Source organism: Mauremys reevesii, linkage group 9 (assembly GCF_016161935.1).
Source record: "Mauremys reevesii isolate NIE-2019 linkage group 9, ASM1616193v1, whole genome shotgun sequence".
NCBI lineage: Eukaryota > Metazoa > Chordata > Testudines > Geoemydidae > Mauremys > Mauremys reevesii.
This window is the reverse complement of record NC_052631.1, coordinates 40,156,104-40,172,254: the sequence shown is the minus strand read 5'-3', so window position 1 is coordinate 40,172,254 and position 16,151 is coordinate 40,156,104. Positions and strand designations below refer to the sequence as shown.

At 39.8% G+C, this 16,151-nt stretch overlaps 1 protein-coding gene across 2 annotated transcripts in view; it reads left to right on the top strand.

Moving 5' to 3' along the window:
* CLSTN2 (calsyntenin 2) overlaps positions 1–16,151 on the top strand; it is a 695,827-nt gene that overhangs the window by 307,025 nt on the left and 372,651 nt on the right. For both annotated transcript variants that reach the window (XM_039489461.1, XM_039489460.1), the window contains exon 2: positions 9,354–9,476. In XM_039489461.1, coding sequence (XP_039345395.1) covers positions 9,354–9,476 — 123 coding nt within the window. The remainder of the gene's footprint in view (positions 1–9,353; positions 9,477–16,151) is intronic.

The window sequence follows — 16,151 nt, the reverse complement described above, 5'->3', positions numbered from 1 at the left end:
TCCTGGACAATGATCCCACACTTTCACAGGCCTTGGGTGGCAGGCCAGTCCTCGCCCACAGACAACCTGCCAACCTGAAGCATATTCTCACCAGCAACTGCACACCGCACCATAGTAACTCTAGCTCAGGAACCAACCCATGCAACAAACCTCGATGCCAACTCTGCCCACATATCTACACCAGCAACACCATCACAGGACCTAACCAGATCAGCCACACCATCACCGGTTCATTCACCTGCACGTCCACCAATGTAATATATGCCATCATATGCCAGCAATGCCCCTCTGCTATGTACATCGGCCAAACTGGACAGTCTCTAAGGAAAAGGATAAATGGACACAAATCAGACATTAGGAATGGCAATATACAAAAACCTGTAGGAGAACACTTCAACCTCCCTGGCCACACAATAGCAGATTTTAAGGTGGCCATCCTCCAGCAAAAAAACTTTAGGACCAGACTCCAGAGAGAAACTGCTGAGCTCCAATTCATTTGCAAATTTAGCACCATCAGTTTAGGACTAAACAAAGACTGTGAATGGCTTGCCAATTACAGAACCAGTTTCTCCTCCCTTGGTTTTCACACCTCAGCTGCTGGAACAGGGCCCCATCCTCCCTGATTGATCTAACCTCGTTATCTCTAGCCTGCTTCTTGCTTGCTTATATATACACACCTGCCCCTGGAAATTTCCACTGCTTGCATCCGAAGAAGTGGGTATTCACCCACGAAAGCTCATGCTGCAAAACATCTGTTAGTCTATAAGGTGCCACAGGATTCTTTGCTGCTTCTACAGAACCAGACTAACACGGCTACCCCTCTGATACATATAAAGCTGCTAAGCACTATATGGCACAAAGGAAATGGGGGACAGGAAGCTCTGCAGAGGACAGGCTCATGGGACCCTGTAGCACAGTGGTTCTCAACTAGGGGTCCAGGGCCCCCAGGGGGCTGCGAGCAAGTTTCAGGGGTTCACCAAGCAGGTTCACCAAGCATTACACTCACTGGGGCCCTTGGCAGAAAGCTGAAGCCCTGCTGCATGGGGCTGAAGCCAAGGGCTTGGACCCTGCCTCCAGGGTTGAAGCCGAAGCCTGAACAACTAAGCTTTGCGGGGGCCCTTGTGGCATGGGGCCCCAGGCAATTGCCCTGCTTGCTACCCCCTAGTGCTGGTCCTGGCTTGTATATTCAGAAAACCAGTTATTGTAGCACAGCTCAGCCATGGAGTTTTTATAGCATGTTGCGGAGGGAGGACTCAGAAAAAAAAAAGTTGAGAACCCCTGCTGTAGCATGTAGGAGCCCTGCATGGATTCTGGCTTCCAAGGCATCTCCCAGTCTTCCTCTGTTCCCTGATTCCTTGCTTTCATTCCTGCTCCAAACCTGACCTTAAAGTCCATAGATCCCTTTGTGGTCCTTAATAGGACAGCTGAAAGTATGGGCCTGCTGAATATTCTGAGGCTCATAGCAGATCTTGCAGACTTTACAAAGAGTGGATGATCTTGCTTTTACTCTGGTGTTTTGCATGTTGAATGCACTTTCAGTGGACAACAGAGGGTGAACCATTTTTGGAAGAGGGTTTAATGGAATTCAAAGACTTGTAATCACAAACATTGCCGGTACAGAGTATGAGAGTGTAGTGTTAATGGTGCATACAATTTTTAATGAATCAGCCCCTAAGTATAATTAACTAAAAAGATTAATGCTCTTATCCTAGGTGCTGCAAATTATTTGCATTGCATTTTTATGTTGATGGTTAATAAAGTAATAGAAGGGAGGGCAAGAAAAACATTGAGTGTGGCTATAATTCTTCTGTGGCTTAAAAGAATACAGGTATGAATTCAGAAATTCTACTATGGATTTCACTGTTGCCCAGTTAGATTTTCCTATTAAAGGAATAATATTCATGGCTATGCATGTAATTTTATTAGAAATGTTTTCATAGGAGGCCTTCTATAAAGAAAGGATTGAAAATAGAAACTGACTTAATTTTTAGACTTTTAAAAAATTATTATAATGGGTGCATGGTAGAACCTAGTATATTAAAGGTTGGAAAATGGTTGTCTTTCCGATCCTTTGTTTTTACCTGTTGATAAACTTCCATCTAGTCACACTATTTTGCTAGAATTCTTCATGCACTGAACATTCTTTTCTTTGAAAGTTTGAACAAAATTTCATCTGCTATTTTTGGAGACTGAGGGCTAAAAGTATTGTTTTTCTCTCCACCTCCTTCACTGCAGCGTTAATTTTAAACATTCATTGAGGAATTGAAATGTGACTATTACGGAACACAAGCATTTGCTCCTTTTTTCCTCTTTAATTAAAAACACATAATATCAATGTTAAAATCAAAAGGACTCTGAAAATTCAGAAGTTAAGATACTAATAGTAGCACAGGCTCAGAAAGATTGCAGATTTCTATTATTAATTTCCAATGTTTCTCTGTTTTAAATGTATATGTCAGTATATTACTGTAGGTCATAAAGTATATAGTATAAAAGTATAATGCAGCTACATTAAAACTGCCTTTGGAAACTTTTTTTAGTTTGACTTTGATTTCAACTGTGCAGCCCTAATGATCGTACCACACGTTTGGAAAAGCAGGGGTAGGCAGGATTTGGCTGGCTGGCCGAATAAAGAGTTGGGGAGGAGAGAGAAAGAGGCAAAGTGCTGCAAAAGGGGATAAGGGGCAATACTGACTTATCCCCTGGAATCCAGGTGGGTGGAAGGTTTTAAAAGGGGCAGCCTGTGCAGTGAAGCCTCCTTTCACACAGAGCAGGCTGAGGCAGCACCCACCATCTCCACTTTAGGTGGTAAAATACCAGGTTTGGTCAAGACCTTCTGTGAGTATTGCACTAGCTGCCTCTTTTTAGGGGAGCTGGGAAGGAATTTTTCCCTTCTGATCAGATGGAGTTGGGGGTTTTCACCTTCCCCCACAGTGGGTTCAGGGAGGGCTTTGTTCATGTGTGGCATGAAGGGAGGGAGGCTAGATGTCACAACTCCTCATAAAAGTGGGGTGGATGTCCAGTGCAGGTACTCAACAGGGAAAGGACTTGGTAAAGAATTTAAAAAGAAGATGTTGATTAAAGGAATGGAACAGGGTAGTTGGGGGAGGGCATGGGACTCATGATTGGCACAGCAGGAAGCCAGCCCCCTTTCTTATAGCCCACCTTAACCCGCCTATGAGGGAGGGCAGATGGTAGGGTCCAAGCAATGAGTTGGTTGGGGGACCTGAATGGAAAAAGTTGGGGGGGCCTGGCAGAAGCCCCCTGAGAAGTCATTGAATGAACATGGGGGTTACTTTTATCTGCTGGGTAGTCCCAGACATCTAATAATAAAGTTGTGGCCTGATTAAAATCATATGTAATGTCTCCTGTCCTTGTTTCGGTATAGCTGGACAATGTTACATCAACATAGTCAGTGCATTCATAACCTGACGTGGGTCAAAACCAAAATCTCAAGTCAGAACCTCTGGCTCTGAACTCTCCTGTACAATTTAGGGTCTGGATTGGGTGCAAGACACTGAAGGGGCCTGCTTTTAGCATGTGTTTTGTATGTGTGTCAGGATGGTAGGACTCCCAAGGAACATCAACTGATCCCACAGGATTTCTGTCACTTTCTGTCAAAATCTCCTGGCAGCAGCTCACAAAACTTCAATGAAGTCAAACCTGCTTAGCCTTAAACATAATCTCTGCACCCAAATCCTAAACATAATCTGGTTCTGAAACACCTTGTGCTCAGAGTATCTCCAGCAAGTTTACACAGTTAATTGTAGTATCTATAGTTATAAATTAATATTTTAATAATGCAGTACTCTTCCCCCCGCCTTTAGTTTTATCCCTTTTTGTTCTCTATTTGTAGCACATCCTACCTTGCATTAATGTTTACAACCCCAGCTAGTACTGCCTACGATAGTAGGGACATAACCACAGTACCAGTAAATGTTTTGTGCTCTTCTATAATGTAGAGCAGGGATCGGCAACCTTTGGCTCGTGGCCCACCAGGATAAGCACCCTGGCGGGCCAAGCTGGTTTGTTTACCTGCCGCGTCCACAGGTTTGGCCGATCATGGCTCCCACTGGCTGTGGTTCACCGCTCCAGGCCAATGGGGGCAGCGGGAAGTGGCGGCCAGCACATCCATCGGCCTGCACCGCCCCCGCTTCCCGCTGCCCCCATTGGCCTGGAGCGGCAAACCGTGGCCAGTGGGAGCCACAATCAGCCGAACCTGTGGATGCGGCACATAAACAAACCAGCCCAGACCGCTAGGGTGGTTACCCTGGTGGGCCACAGGCCAAAAGTTGCCAATCCCTGGTTTATAGTCTCCTTGATTAATAGGTTAGCCAGAGAGCACAAGGCTACAGAAACTCATAAAAAGTCTGGAGTAAAATGTGATTTAATTGCTTGTCAGAGTAGATGCAATAAAAATCCACTATATATGCAGTATTATAATATACACTAAACTTGAAATTTGCAGAAAAAACTTGAAAACACACTATCCACTCAACTCAAAGGCAGATAAGATATGGTAGCTGGGTTTTTGAAAGTGTCACTTGTGTTTGTTTGTTCATTTTATTCCAATAGTGCTGTAATTAACTTTATCAGTAAATATGTCAGAAGGCGTACTAAGGCACATTAGTTTTGACTTGGATGAACTTGAAAGGTTGGTTCAAGCTATTGTATACATAAAGGTTCCAAATCTCATAACACAAAAAGATGTATTTAAATTAATTGTTGGATTATATAATGCATCACATTAATTTTTTATTCAGTGGATTGATTTTTTTTTCTTGTAATACTAGTGGGCTCTTTCAGGCATATGTTTTTCTCTGAAAATTAAGTAGTAGCATTAACTAAGATTACTACTTATTCCTGCACTGTATTGGATTCTTCTGCTGTTTCAGATGGTAAGACTTTTAAATAGAATTTCATTTAATAAAATAAACTTGCACTGTTGGGAAGACGCTCAAAGCCCTGTTCTGTTTGCTGTCACAGAACTCTAGAAATTGTGGTAAATCTGTAAATGGGATGAGACCTACATTGTAAAAAAATTCTTCTTTTGTTTGTAGTTTAAGCTCACATTATTTATCCAGTGTGGGTCAGAAGGATCCAATCTAGAAAATATGACACAGGGAAACTAGAGGATAAAAGGAAATATTGTTTAAAGTATACATAAAAATCATGACTTAGAACACATGCTATAATTGCTGAGAGGGAATAGTTGGCAGATGACTTATTTTGGAGATTTTTGTTTAAAATATATTAATATTATTAAAGTAAAAGAAAATGTAGCATGAAATGAAGATGAGAAACATTGTATACTTGGAAGGTAAGGGCAACTCGAAGAAAAGAAAATGTATAATTAAACATATGCATTTCTCAAGGCTTGAAATGAAAATCTGTTCATTGTTCAAAAAAAAAATCCCATTTCTGCAAGGATGCTGTGTATGAATGGGAGACTCTCAAAGATGTCTGAAATGTGTACGTTATGTTGGGGCTAGTAGTATTCTGATATCCTGAAACTAATTTTTCCATATTGGAGAATAAATCTATTCACTGATCACAAATTAAGAAATATTATATTCTTTAAATACCACATATTATGAAGGTTTATGGAAGTATGTGTTCACTACTGAATGAGACATCTTTGCCTAGAAAAGAGAGAAAAGCTACACTCAGGTACCAACTTGTAATTCCAATATTATGTATTCCATATTCTAGAACTAGAATTGCACAAATAGTAGAAAAGGCTTGCCTTTTTTAGTTACAGGGAACTGTTTTAGAAGTATAGGTCTTCTGCTACCGAAGAATAATTTTGTTCTAAAGTAGCTAGATTAAATAGTTTATTTTCAGATTCATAAAAGGCATGTTATCTGAAGCTCTTAGAATGCTTTTAAAAAGACGCACATTGTAAGCTGCCTGCAAATAATTTTGAAGTAGTGCTTTTGTTTTGTCCCTTGGCTTTCCCTCTCTCTCTCCCACCCAGCCCCAACTTTTGGGCTAAATTGTACTATTGTTCCTGATGGAAGTCAGGGTGTTGTAGAAGTTATATAGAGTACAAGATACTGTTTTGGGAGGTGTGGGTGATAAGACAATAGTCATCCATTGACCACTGTTAATACTGGCAGATACAAGAGGGAAAGTGAAAGGCTATAGATTTCCAATCACTTGAGTAATGCAACTGATTCTAGGACAATTTGTTAAATACTTCCATCCCAAACCTATGGTTAGAAGAGCTGAAAGAGAAGATTTATTTTACAGGAACTCAGACAGCAATTACAACAACAAAATTATCCAGATCGGGTGGTTTTCTACGTAAGACACGAAACAAGCTGGCTTGGGTACACACATTCTCAGAAAAGTGTACAGAGACTTCATTTTTCATGTGAACTCCCACTTAGTGGTTGGTTATTGATAGATTTTATCCCCTGTCAATCAAGAAACATTTCCTCTTTTTGCATAGTGCCTACAGAGAGGTGCCCCCAATGTCAATCAAGACCTTTTGGATGCTATTATAATAATAATTAATATGTAAAGATGTATGTGTTCAGGATTGTCACAAATTCAGATAAAAATACAGTATAATTCCAGTATCATACATATTGGAGTCCAAATGGGTGGTACACAGATAATAAAGCTCTCACCTCTCACATTGCAACCCTACAGGCCTGTTGGCCTTCATCCCATTTTTGCTCAAATCAACTAACCAGTCTAATTCCAAAGAGCCAGGCTATCCACAAAATTAATTCTGCATTTTGTGAGTTGCATCTGGGTTGCAGACATTGAGATAGAAAGGGATCTGAATCAATTGGTCCTCCAGTTTCATACTATGTAATCAAACATTGTAAAGGAAAACATACTACTCTACAAATTGGCACATTGTGAATGATTATGGTCTTTGTACCTGCAAGGCTATTTGCAGTCTTGTACCCAACCAAGATAGAAAGTAGAGATGGGCGAAAAACAGTTTTTGATGAAAAAAGCAGATTCAATGACACCTGAACATTTTGTGAATTCAAATTAGTTTAATCAAATTGTTTAAATAAAAAAAAATCTAAAAAAAATTAAAATGTTTTGTTTTAGCATTTTCAAAAGTTTTGATTCTTTGATTCAAAATGACTTTGTTTTAAAACTGCCTTAATTCTATATATAAAACTCAGTCAAAATGTTTTGTCTTGGGTTGAACAAAATGTTTTGACCTGATTTTTTTTTGACTCTTCCAAATTGTTAGTTAACCAGAAAATCCATTATTTCCACAATTCTAGTGGAAAGGCTTATGGTGGTGATATGCCTCAAACCTTCTTTATTGTGCAAATATATAGTGCAAATATTTTTAAAACATTGATGATACATTAACTAAGAAGCAGTGCTCATGAACTCATTCAATTTTGTGTGATGTTGCTGACTTTAAAGCTGCAAGGCATATTACTTTCTAACTGAACAAAACAAAATTTTAAGTTAATACATTAAAAACAATGAAAAATGAGACTATAATTATGAAGCTTTTCTAATGAAGGTGTCAGCAGGAACAATCATTAGCAGACCATATTTTTTTCAAGAAGTGGACTGTTGGCAGCTATTTTTAATACTCTAAGGATTGCTGACCTGCTCAGATCATCCGTAGAGCTTGAATGTACCACGCTTGGAAGAGGCATGGGGATGGGGGTCAGATGCCTTTTTGGCACTGTTTCCAGCACCCCTCTGGAGTTATCTGTTAGAATGTCGATCCATGTGGAGGGAGGTAACAAGTGGTGGGTGAAAAGTAGACAGGTCCAGGGGGTTAGGAGATCATAATTTAATTGCATATCATCGCCTGCCGCCCTTCATATTTTGAGATAATCTTTTATGGGGATGTGAGGAAGCCCTGGAAGTGGTTTGTTGTGCCAGCCAGATCCCAAAGCTGGTGTGGAGGCATGGGTGCCCCAGGCCTCCTTTGTACCCCAGGCCTCCTGTGTATCCTATACGTTTTGTGGACCAGCACCTATTCTGTGTAACAGTGCGGGTGTCTAAAACTGACTCTCTTGATTTGAAGGAAATATATTAGGGCAACCTCCCCAGACACTTGTTCCTTCCTGTGTGTTTTGCCATAGGACAAGACATTTAGGACCTGTGTTATTTGTAAAATTAGGGATTTTGTTTGTTTGTTTGTTTATTTTTGGTGGTAGATATCTTGTAAATGATCCCATTTGGTCCTATTTGTGTTCGCTTTACAATCAACCCTAGATTTTGGTTGAAGGCATTTCTGTTAACCCACTAGATGTTCTCACCAGTATCTGGTTCACAAATAAATAATATGTGTGAAAAGTAACTTGTATCAGAACTTGCAAAGTCCAGTGATGAAATGTGTTGTTTCTTGTTGCTTGGGAAATAACTAAATTAATAACTATTAGAAGATGAGTTCCACTGTAATTCTGCTGTAGAAGCTCCCAAAACAGAACATTCCGATTTTGGTTTAGGAGGCTAAATACTGTTTATAGACAAAAGTTATTAGTAACATTTATTTTAGATATTAAAAAGCAAAAGTCAATGACCATTATCTTCTTTATACCAAACAGTGGAGAAGAAAGTGTGTGGTGGTAAACCTCCTGACTCCCTAGTCAGGCATTTCATGTTGTCTTCCCGCCTTAGTCATAAGCTTCCAGTGGGATCAGAATGTGAAATGCTTAATAACAGTTGGGGCCCAGATGTTCCCATATAGCCATCTAAATGAGGGCCAGATTTTCAAAAGTACTAAAGCTGGTTGAAAAAAGAAAATTTGTCATAATGAAGAACTTCAGCATTTGTGTTTTGGTCTGAGTGTGAATGAAGCCTCAAGAATCTTTAAAATTGTTCACAAAAAGGAATTTCCAAAAAATCTAGGCACCAAGATTGCTGCCTTCCTAGTTTCCATTGGAAGGTTTAACAGAATTGACACGTTCCCATGGAATGTTTAGATTCTATCAAATCAGCATTTTCCAACTGGAAAAACTTTCCAACAGAAAATCTTTGACTGGATTTTCAACTACTTAGCATCCAGGAGTTCTCATTGTGTCAGATACAGCCAGGGTTTCAACAGGACTCAGCACCCAATGTTCTGTATTGAAAATCTGGCTATTTTTCTTCATACCTAAATTGGAGCTGTTCCCAACTGAAAACCTGGACCATAGTGTTCATAGTTGTTTGTTTCCTCACCAGTAAACTGGATTTGATATCTACAGTACATGGGTTGTATGACATAAAGTGTTTATGTATTAATAGCGTTAATATCATAATGAGTGACATACTACAATACTGTTTCCTTTTAAAAAAATATACTAAGTGAGCAGGCTGAGGATAAGAAATGTACCAAAGGAGTTAAATACATTCTTTATTTTGTTTTCTAGTGAACAAACACAAGCCATGGATAGAAACTTCCTATCATGGAGTCATTACTGAAAACAATGATACTGTCATTTTGGATCCTCCTCTTGTTGCTTTGGATAAGGATGCTCCTGTTCCCTTTGCAGGTAGGAAAATACACAAACAATGTAATTTGTGTTTGCTGAATGCATGATAACTTACTAGAGAACAGCTGCAAGCAGTTTGTGTGCAGCACAATGATAGTATCAGCTAAGTGATACTAATACCATCAAAGGTTCGATTGTCTGTCTATCGGATTTGGATATTGGGCCCATAGACCTTGAAATGAGATGTTTCAGAATGAATGTGTCTGCTAATTTGTTGTGGAGGCAGGAGAGGAGATACATGGTGCATTGTAGTAAGCTTGTGCTGCTGACGTTTATTTTTTTAATGAAAACATGGGGTGATATGTAAGGAAACCTGATTTGACAATATTAATTATCTTTCTGTTTGCCTAAACGAATCCTATATAACTAAGCTAGTTTACTGGTAGGTAGTTTAATCCACAGCTGTTTTTTAACTATGTAAGTAGTAGTCAAAGACACTTGCATACTATGTAATGATGCTAGTACTTCATAACAGTCAGAGCCAAGACAGGAAATTGAATCGAGATTTCTGATAAGATTACTTTATGGTAGATGTATGCGATATTGAGGATTTTTCCCATATAAAGTCTTTTTTCCCCGTACACTTAGTCTGTCACATTTTGAGCTACTTAAGCAGAAAAATAACAGATAAGCTCCTTGAAGTGCAAAAGAGCTAAAGTGGTTGTTGCATTTAAAAAAATAAAAAACTTGCAAAAAGCTGGAAGAATAATAAAAAATAATGGTGATATAGAGATCATGAAAAGAATGCATGCATTGTATATGAGACTGAACTGTGTTTCAGCCTGGGTGCATATGGGCAAGCATTATCCTGAAGTATAGGTCCACGTTCGCTTAAATAACAACTCTCAATCCTTGGCTTCCATTATGACAGTACTTAAGTCACAATAAACCATTCCCCCCCCCCCATGATTGTGCTGTTATGCTACTTTATGCTCCGCTCCTGCAAAACGAGGATTCTCCAATATTTTCAGTGTGAGAACCTCATTTTAATAGAGAGATTGTCTTGTGGACCAGCACCCTTCTCATCTACAATTGCAGATATTACCTTCTGTCTCTTAAGCAACCATATAGCAATTGGCATTTAAATGTAGTCCATCTGAGCTGTCTTTATTTTCAGCCGCTACATGATATTAGAGAGATCCAGTACCACCTGGCCAGCCAGACCTCCATAGACTTCCAGCATGGTCCCTGGGACACAGATTGGGAACCAGTGCTTGCAAAGTGATTCATGTGGATGGACTCTTATGTTAACATGGATCTCTTTGCAGAATTAGGAATTAGTTTGCTTCTTTGAGACTGCCTCTCCCTGAGTTTAAATCATCTGATCTTCATAGCGTGTTACACAGCCTGTTGGCTCACCTGTGAGAGGAAGATGAATGAGGAGTTTGACATTGTATCATTTTGAATTGTATTTTATAATTTGCATTTTGTACAAGAGTGTAGAGTGAGTTTTGGAAGGTGCAAATTGAAAGGATACAGTAAGCAAATACTACTGAGCGCTATACTGAAGTTTTTAGAGTATTATCCATCACTATCCCTACATACTCCTCCTGTCCAGTGTTTTGCACTGTACAGATATTAATACTAAGTTTTAATTGTATATATTTGTTCATTTGCCCTTGCCTTTTTCTCCAGTTATTTGGAGAAGCCTCTTACCTACAGTTGCTACATCTCAGATCTATTTTCAATTACATCACGCTCCTCCTTTTTTATTGATTTAGTTGTGAGCCAACTGTGTGCTAATCTGAGTGCAAAATACTTCTAACTCTTCCACTGATGTAAATAAATGAGTCAAATCTATCCTGGTATTGATCCTTGTGGCAGTCCACTGCTCACTTACCAACAAATTGTTGCCATTCACAAATCAGGTCTGTATCCGCCTAAATAGCTTGCCTCATTTCTTACAATTACCTTTATAGATTTATTGTATTTATGTGGGTATATCAAAAGATTTCCTGAAGTCCAGTTAAATTATGTTTATGGCTTTTTTAAAAGATGTGTTAGGTATGGAATTTCCCATTTGTGAATTTATCCTTCTGTCTTCAATCATATCAGAGCTTATGAGGTCCTACATTCCATTCCAGTATCTTTCCCTATTGCTGCAGCCCACTTGTAGATTTTTATAGTTTTCTGGGATCTTTTTTCTTCAAAAGTTCTAAGATAATATAGTCCAGATTCAGGAAAGCATCCCTATTCAGGAGATTGACTCTGTGCTGCACTTAGGTATCCTAGAAGCATTACTAAAATTAAACATGTGCTTAAGTGCTTTCCTGAATTGGGGCCATAGCTGTTGCATAGCTTTCTCATAGTTCATTCTAGTGCATCAGTTTTCAAATAGCTTTTAAGAGCTAAGCATTTATTCTTTTAAAAGTGTGCATGCAGATATGCATTTATATATGAATATATATGTGTGTATATATAGGTGCATGTATGGATGGATGCTAGTTTCGGGTACATCTTTCTTGCTTTTCAGAATTCTGGCTGGCATAAATCCCATACAACTCTAGTTACTTTTATACTTAAAAAACAAAACACCTCCCCCCAACATTGTGTTTCAATGAACTAGTTAAAATATCAGAGACAACAATATAGTTACCTAGTTGACTGTTACGTGGGCTATGTAAGTGTTACAGTGTCCTTCACTACTCACTTTCTTGTTTTTAAGTATTTGAGTTTCCTCAGAAGTTTTCATACCTATCCCATCAAACTGGTTTAGGAAGCAAAGCCCTTTTTGCTTTGGGAATTTTTCCATTTTTGCTTTCTACAGTTTTTAGAGTTTCTTCTATGTATGTAAATGGGCCAGATTCTCACTCCTTTCTCCAACCCCTTTGCACTGGCCACCTGAGAATTTCCCTGGTGGGAGAGGAGGTCTCAGTTGGCATCAGGTTGGTGAAGCCAGCTCCTATGCCAATCCCCCACTTCTGACACACCCCAGTGGACAAGGTGCAGATCATGGTAAGGTGGGGTGGGAACAGATCTTTGCCAGTTTTCACTAGGGTGTGATCCTTTGGGAAACATACGCAGGCAATTTAAGTTAGAGCAGCCTTTATGAGTTCGCTTACACTGGAGGTCACTTACACTGGGTGAGAGCAGGTTGAGAGATTAGAGCAAGTCCAGTGGTGCTTATTGGCTAAAAATATGCCAGATTCAGCTGGGGAAGAAATCTTCAGTGCAGGTGCAGTGTAGGGCTGTCACACCGCCCCTGGAATGGGGGATTGGGTGAAGGAAGGGGTGTCTATAGCACTGAGCACTGTGAGGATTATTGTCTACTTGAGGATGCAGAGGAGCACAGGTCAGTGTAAATTAGATCAGCTCTGACTTATACAGGGACACACTGGTCCCTGCAGCCAAAAACTGGGTGGCACAAAGGTGGCTTGAAGCACTGCTGTTCCTCCATCTGCTCTGGGCTAAGCTTTCTGTGGTGCACAGCAAATAACTTGTCTCCTGCTTCTTCTCTGCAGTAAAGCACACAATGGTAGAGCTAAGCTATTATTGATACATTAGCTATTTAATTTGGGATTAGTGCTATGCAGAACAATTTTCTGTCGGTTGGTCATAAATATCTGGCTATAAAGTTCTGTCCATATTCAGACTTTCTAGCTTCTTAAACATCAGCAGTGGCACAGTCTTTACTTCCTTCAGGATTTCTGTCTCCTTTCTTGGGAACTTTAATGTTGTTCCTGGCATCTGTTTGTTTTTCTCTTTTGAGAACAATGAGGCGAACGTTTAATTCATGACGTTAACTCCTTCTATTGAGACATAAATCCCATGCATTTCAGAGTCTTTCTTATGGTGTGGTCACAAGTAAATACGTTTGCAGAATTCTGAAAATCTCTCCTTTATTTCAGTATTGAGTGGTGGTAAAAGCTGGTGCTTAGAGGTGATGTTACTAAGGTGGGCCTCTCGGACGGCATGGGGATAGATCATGGGTACTATTCAGAGTTGCCAATTCTCATGATTTTATCACAAGTCTTGCAATATTTGGGGGTTTTCTTAAAGCCCCAAATCCCATGTGAGAATATTGGCTTTTTATTTTTACAGAATGAACATTTCTGGCCCTCATGATTGTGGGGAAAAAAGCTTGCAAATGTGACTACAAAAGGCTCAGGTGCAAGAAGGAAAATTAAAAGATTCCAAATGTATTATTTTTAAAAAATCTCAAGATGATTTTAAGTCAAATCATATGATTTTTGGAGCCCAACTCATGTTTTTTGCATGCTTGTGGCTGGTGATACTATACCCTACAAATATAGACTGAGCGTGCTCCTAATGCATACCTGTGCCTGGAAGTTTCTAGAATAACTGTGTGTGTCTCGGGCACAACCAAGCTCTGAAACATTAACTTCCGTGGCTTTCTGGTTACAGTGATTTCTTTCCCTACACAGCATGCATTGTGCTAATGTTGTCACGCCATCTTTGAATCTATATGGAGACATGTACTGTCATCTCAGGGTAGGTTATTGTCCACTGTCCCCCCACCTTGGTTAATGTTTTCTTTCTTAAAAATTTTACCTCCCCCCTTCCCCCGCCCCCAACAGAAAATTACTATAATGACATGCCTTCAGGGAAAACCACTGAGTTGAAAAAGGGATTCTTCCCAAAAAGCCACATAGTTCTAAATTAGAGTTGCATTGGCCTGAAGATTGGCACTAGAACACAATCAGCTGTTGCATACGAGATACGTGATTAGGGATGACCTCAGGGATCAGGTTTTCTAGCAATAAGGTTAGTCATAGCACAGAATCACTCTGTCCACAGATAGGGAGAGCTCAACTGAATCAATATGACATTAACTTATCTAGATTTTTTTTTTTAAAAAAAAACACCCTACAAAATGGTGCAATATTTTTGAGAGGGTGTTGTTTGTTTTGTTTGTTACTTTGGGAAGTAAGGGGAGAAGGCCTTATTTTATCCTTATAGTTTGGCTGCATTTTCCAGCAGAATTTACTGCTGAGCATCATGTCCCCACCAAAGAGAATGCTGGAGTGTTGTACTGAGTAGGAGCTTGGCTGTCTGTGGTGTTTCTAGCTATTGCAGAACTGAAGAAGAAAAAAAATAACATTTAGACCAGGATAATGGGGAATGTTCTTCTTTTCCTTGAAGCATTCAGAATGTAGAGTTTGATTCACTACTACGTTTTTCTGCTGGTGGACGTCCACTGAACTCAATGATGTTACACTGAGGTAAAACGGGAGGAATGCTGTAGTGAATCAGGGCTGTTAACTCTGAATTTTTTCTAGCTTTATCAATAGGTTTGTAGGTTACCTGTTTAAAAATGGTCATTTTGGTTCTCAGATGGTTGCCCTCGTGGCACCCACGAACATACGTGCTCCATGTGTGCTCCTCTTCACCTAAGTAGTACTATATAGCTCACTGCTTGCAAATCAGACTTCCTTTGCAAATGAAATCCTAATCTCCGACTGACTTTACCGTCTTACCTGGACCTTAAAAAGGAAAGGTAGAGAATGAAATAAAAATGTTATGGTTGTTTGAGCGTTCACATACACTTTCAACCTCTCAAGCAAATCACTGACATTTTCACCGTTAATAGGAGAATTCTTATTCCCAAGTGTACCCTGACAAATCTAGCTGTAGTAGCCCACTTGACCCAGAGCTTGAACACAAAACTCCATGTTTCTGTAGGACTCTCCTGAGCTATTTGCAGACTTTCAAAAAGTGAGGCATTCCTGGTAGTGATGGTTCATCAACTGGTAAACACAGCTCAGCAGTAACAGAGCACAATTATTGTTGTTATTTTTTAATTCTTAACATAAAAAATGTGGATGTTATTCTTCAAATTGAGACTCTGAATAATCTCTTTTTACCTTCCACTGGCAGTAAGGCATAAAACATGCTGTCAGATTTATGGTGCTCAGAATATATTGGTTTTAAATATTTTAACCTTATAGTAAAGCATAACCAAACGTTTGAACCTTAAATTAAGCCTTGAAGGTGTTTGTAACAAATCACCTGCTAAATAGCTTTTATTTGAGAAGTTTTTAGGATAGCATAATTGGTTAAGGCATTTAGGGCATGTCTACACTTGCCATTTAAAGTGCAAAAAGTACCTTTTGACACAAAAACTGCGGGAGCGTCTATACTTGCCAGTGACTTTTTGCGGTGAAACTCTGAAGTTTCACCGCAAACAGAAAACTACCTCCATGAGAGGCGTACAGTTCTTACTGGTGATACTTTTATGGTGATGTGCAAATGAAGACATGTTCTTCCTGTTTACATAGCTTTTAGCCCCTGGAGGATATCTCACAGTGCCTAGGTGACCACTCTGTCCAGCTGAGCAAATGATCCCCTGCTTGGAGCAATGCTGAGCTACTGGAGCTGATCAGTGCCTGGGGAAAGGAGGCTGTGCAGGGACCCAGGATGCCCCATGATTATCCCCCTCACTCCCCCAAGGCCTATCCTCAAAATGGAGAGACCTGCACTGTGGGATAGCTGCCCTCAGTGCGCTGCTCTCATCAGCGATGGAAGTGCTGCAAATGTGAACATGATGTGACGCCTGTGGAAGTAAGTGAGAACACAAACCAGTGCTTTTCTTTCACTGGTTCCCTATCACCAGTGAAACTCACAGCGCAAAAACTCTGCAAGTGTAGACATAGTCTCAGTGTAGCCCTTAAATGGGGAATATAGCCCATGGAGAATAAAAGTGCCCTGAAAATT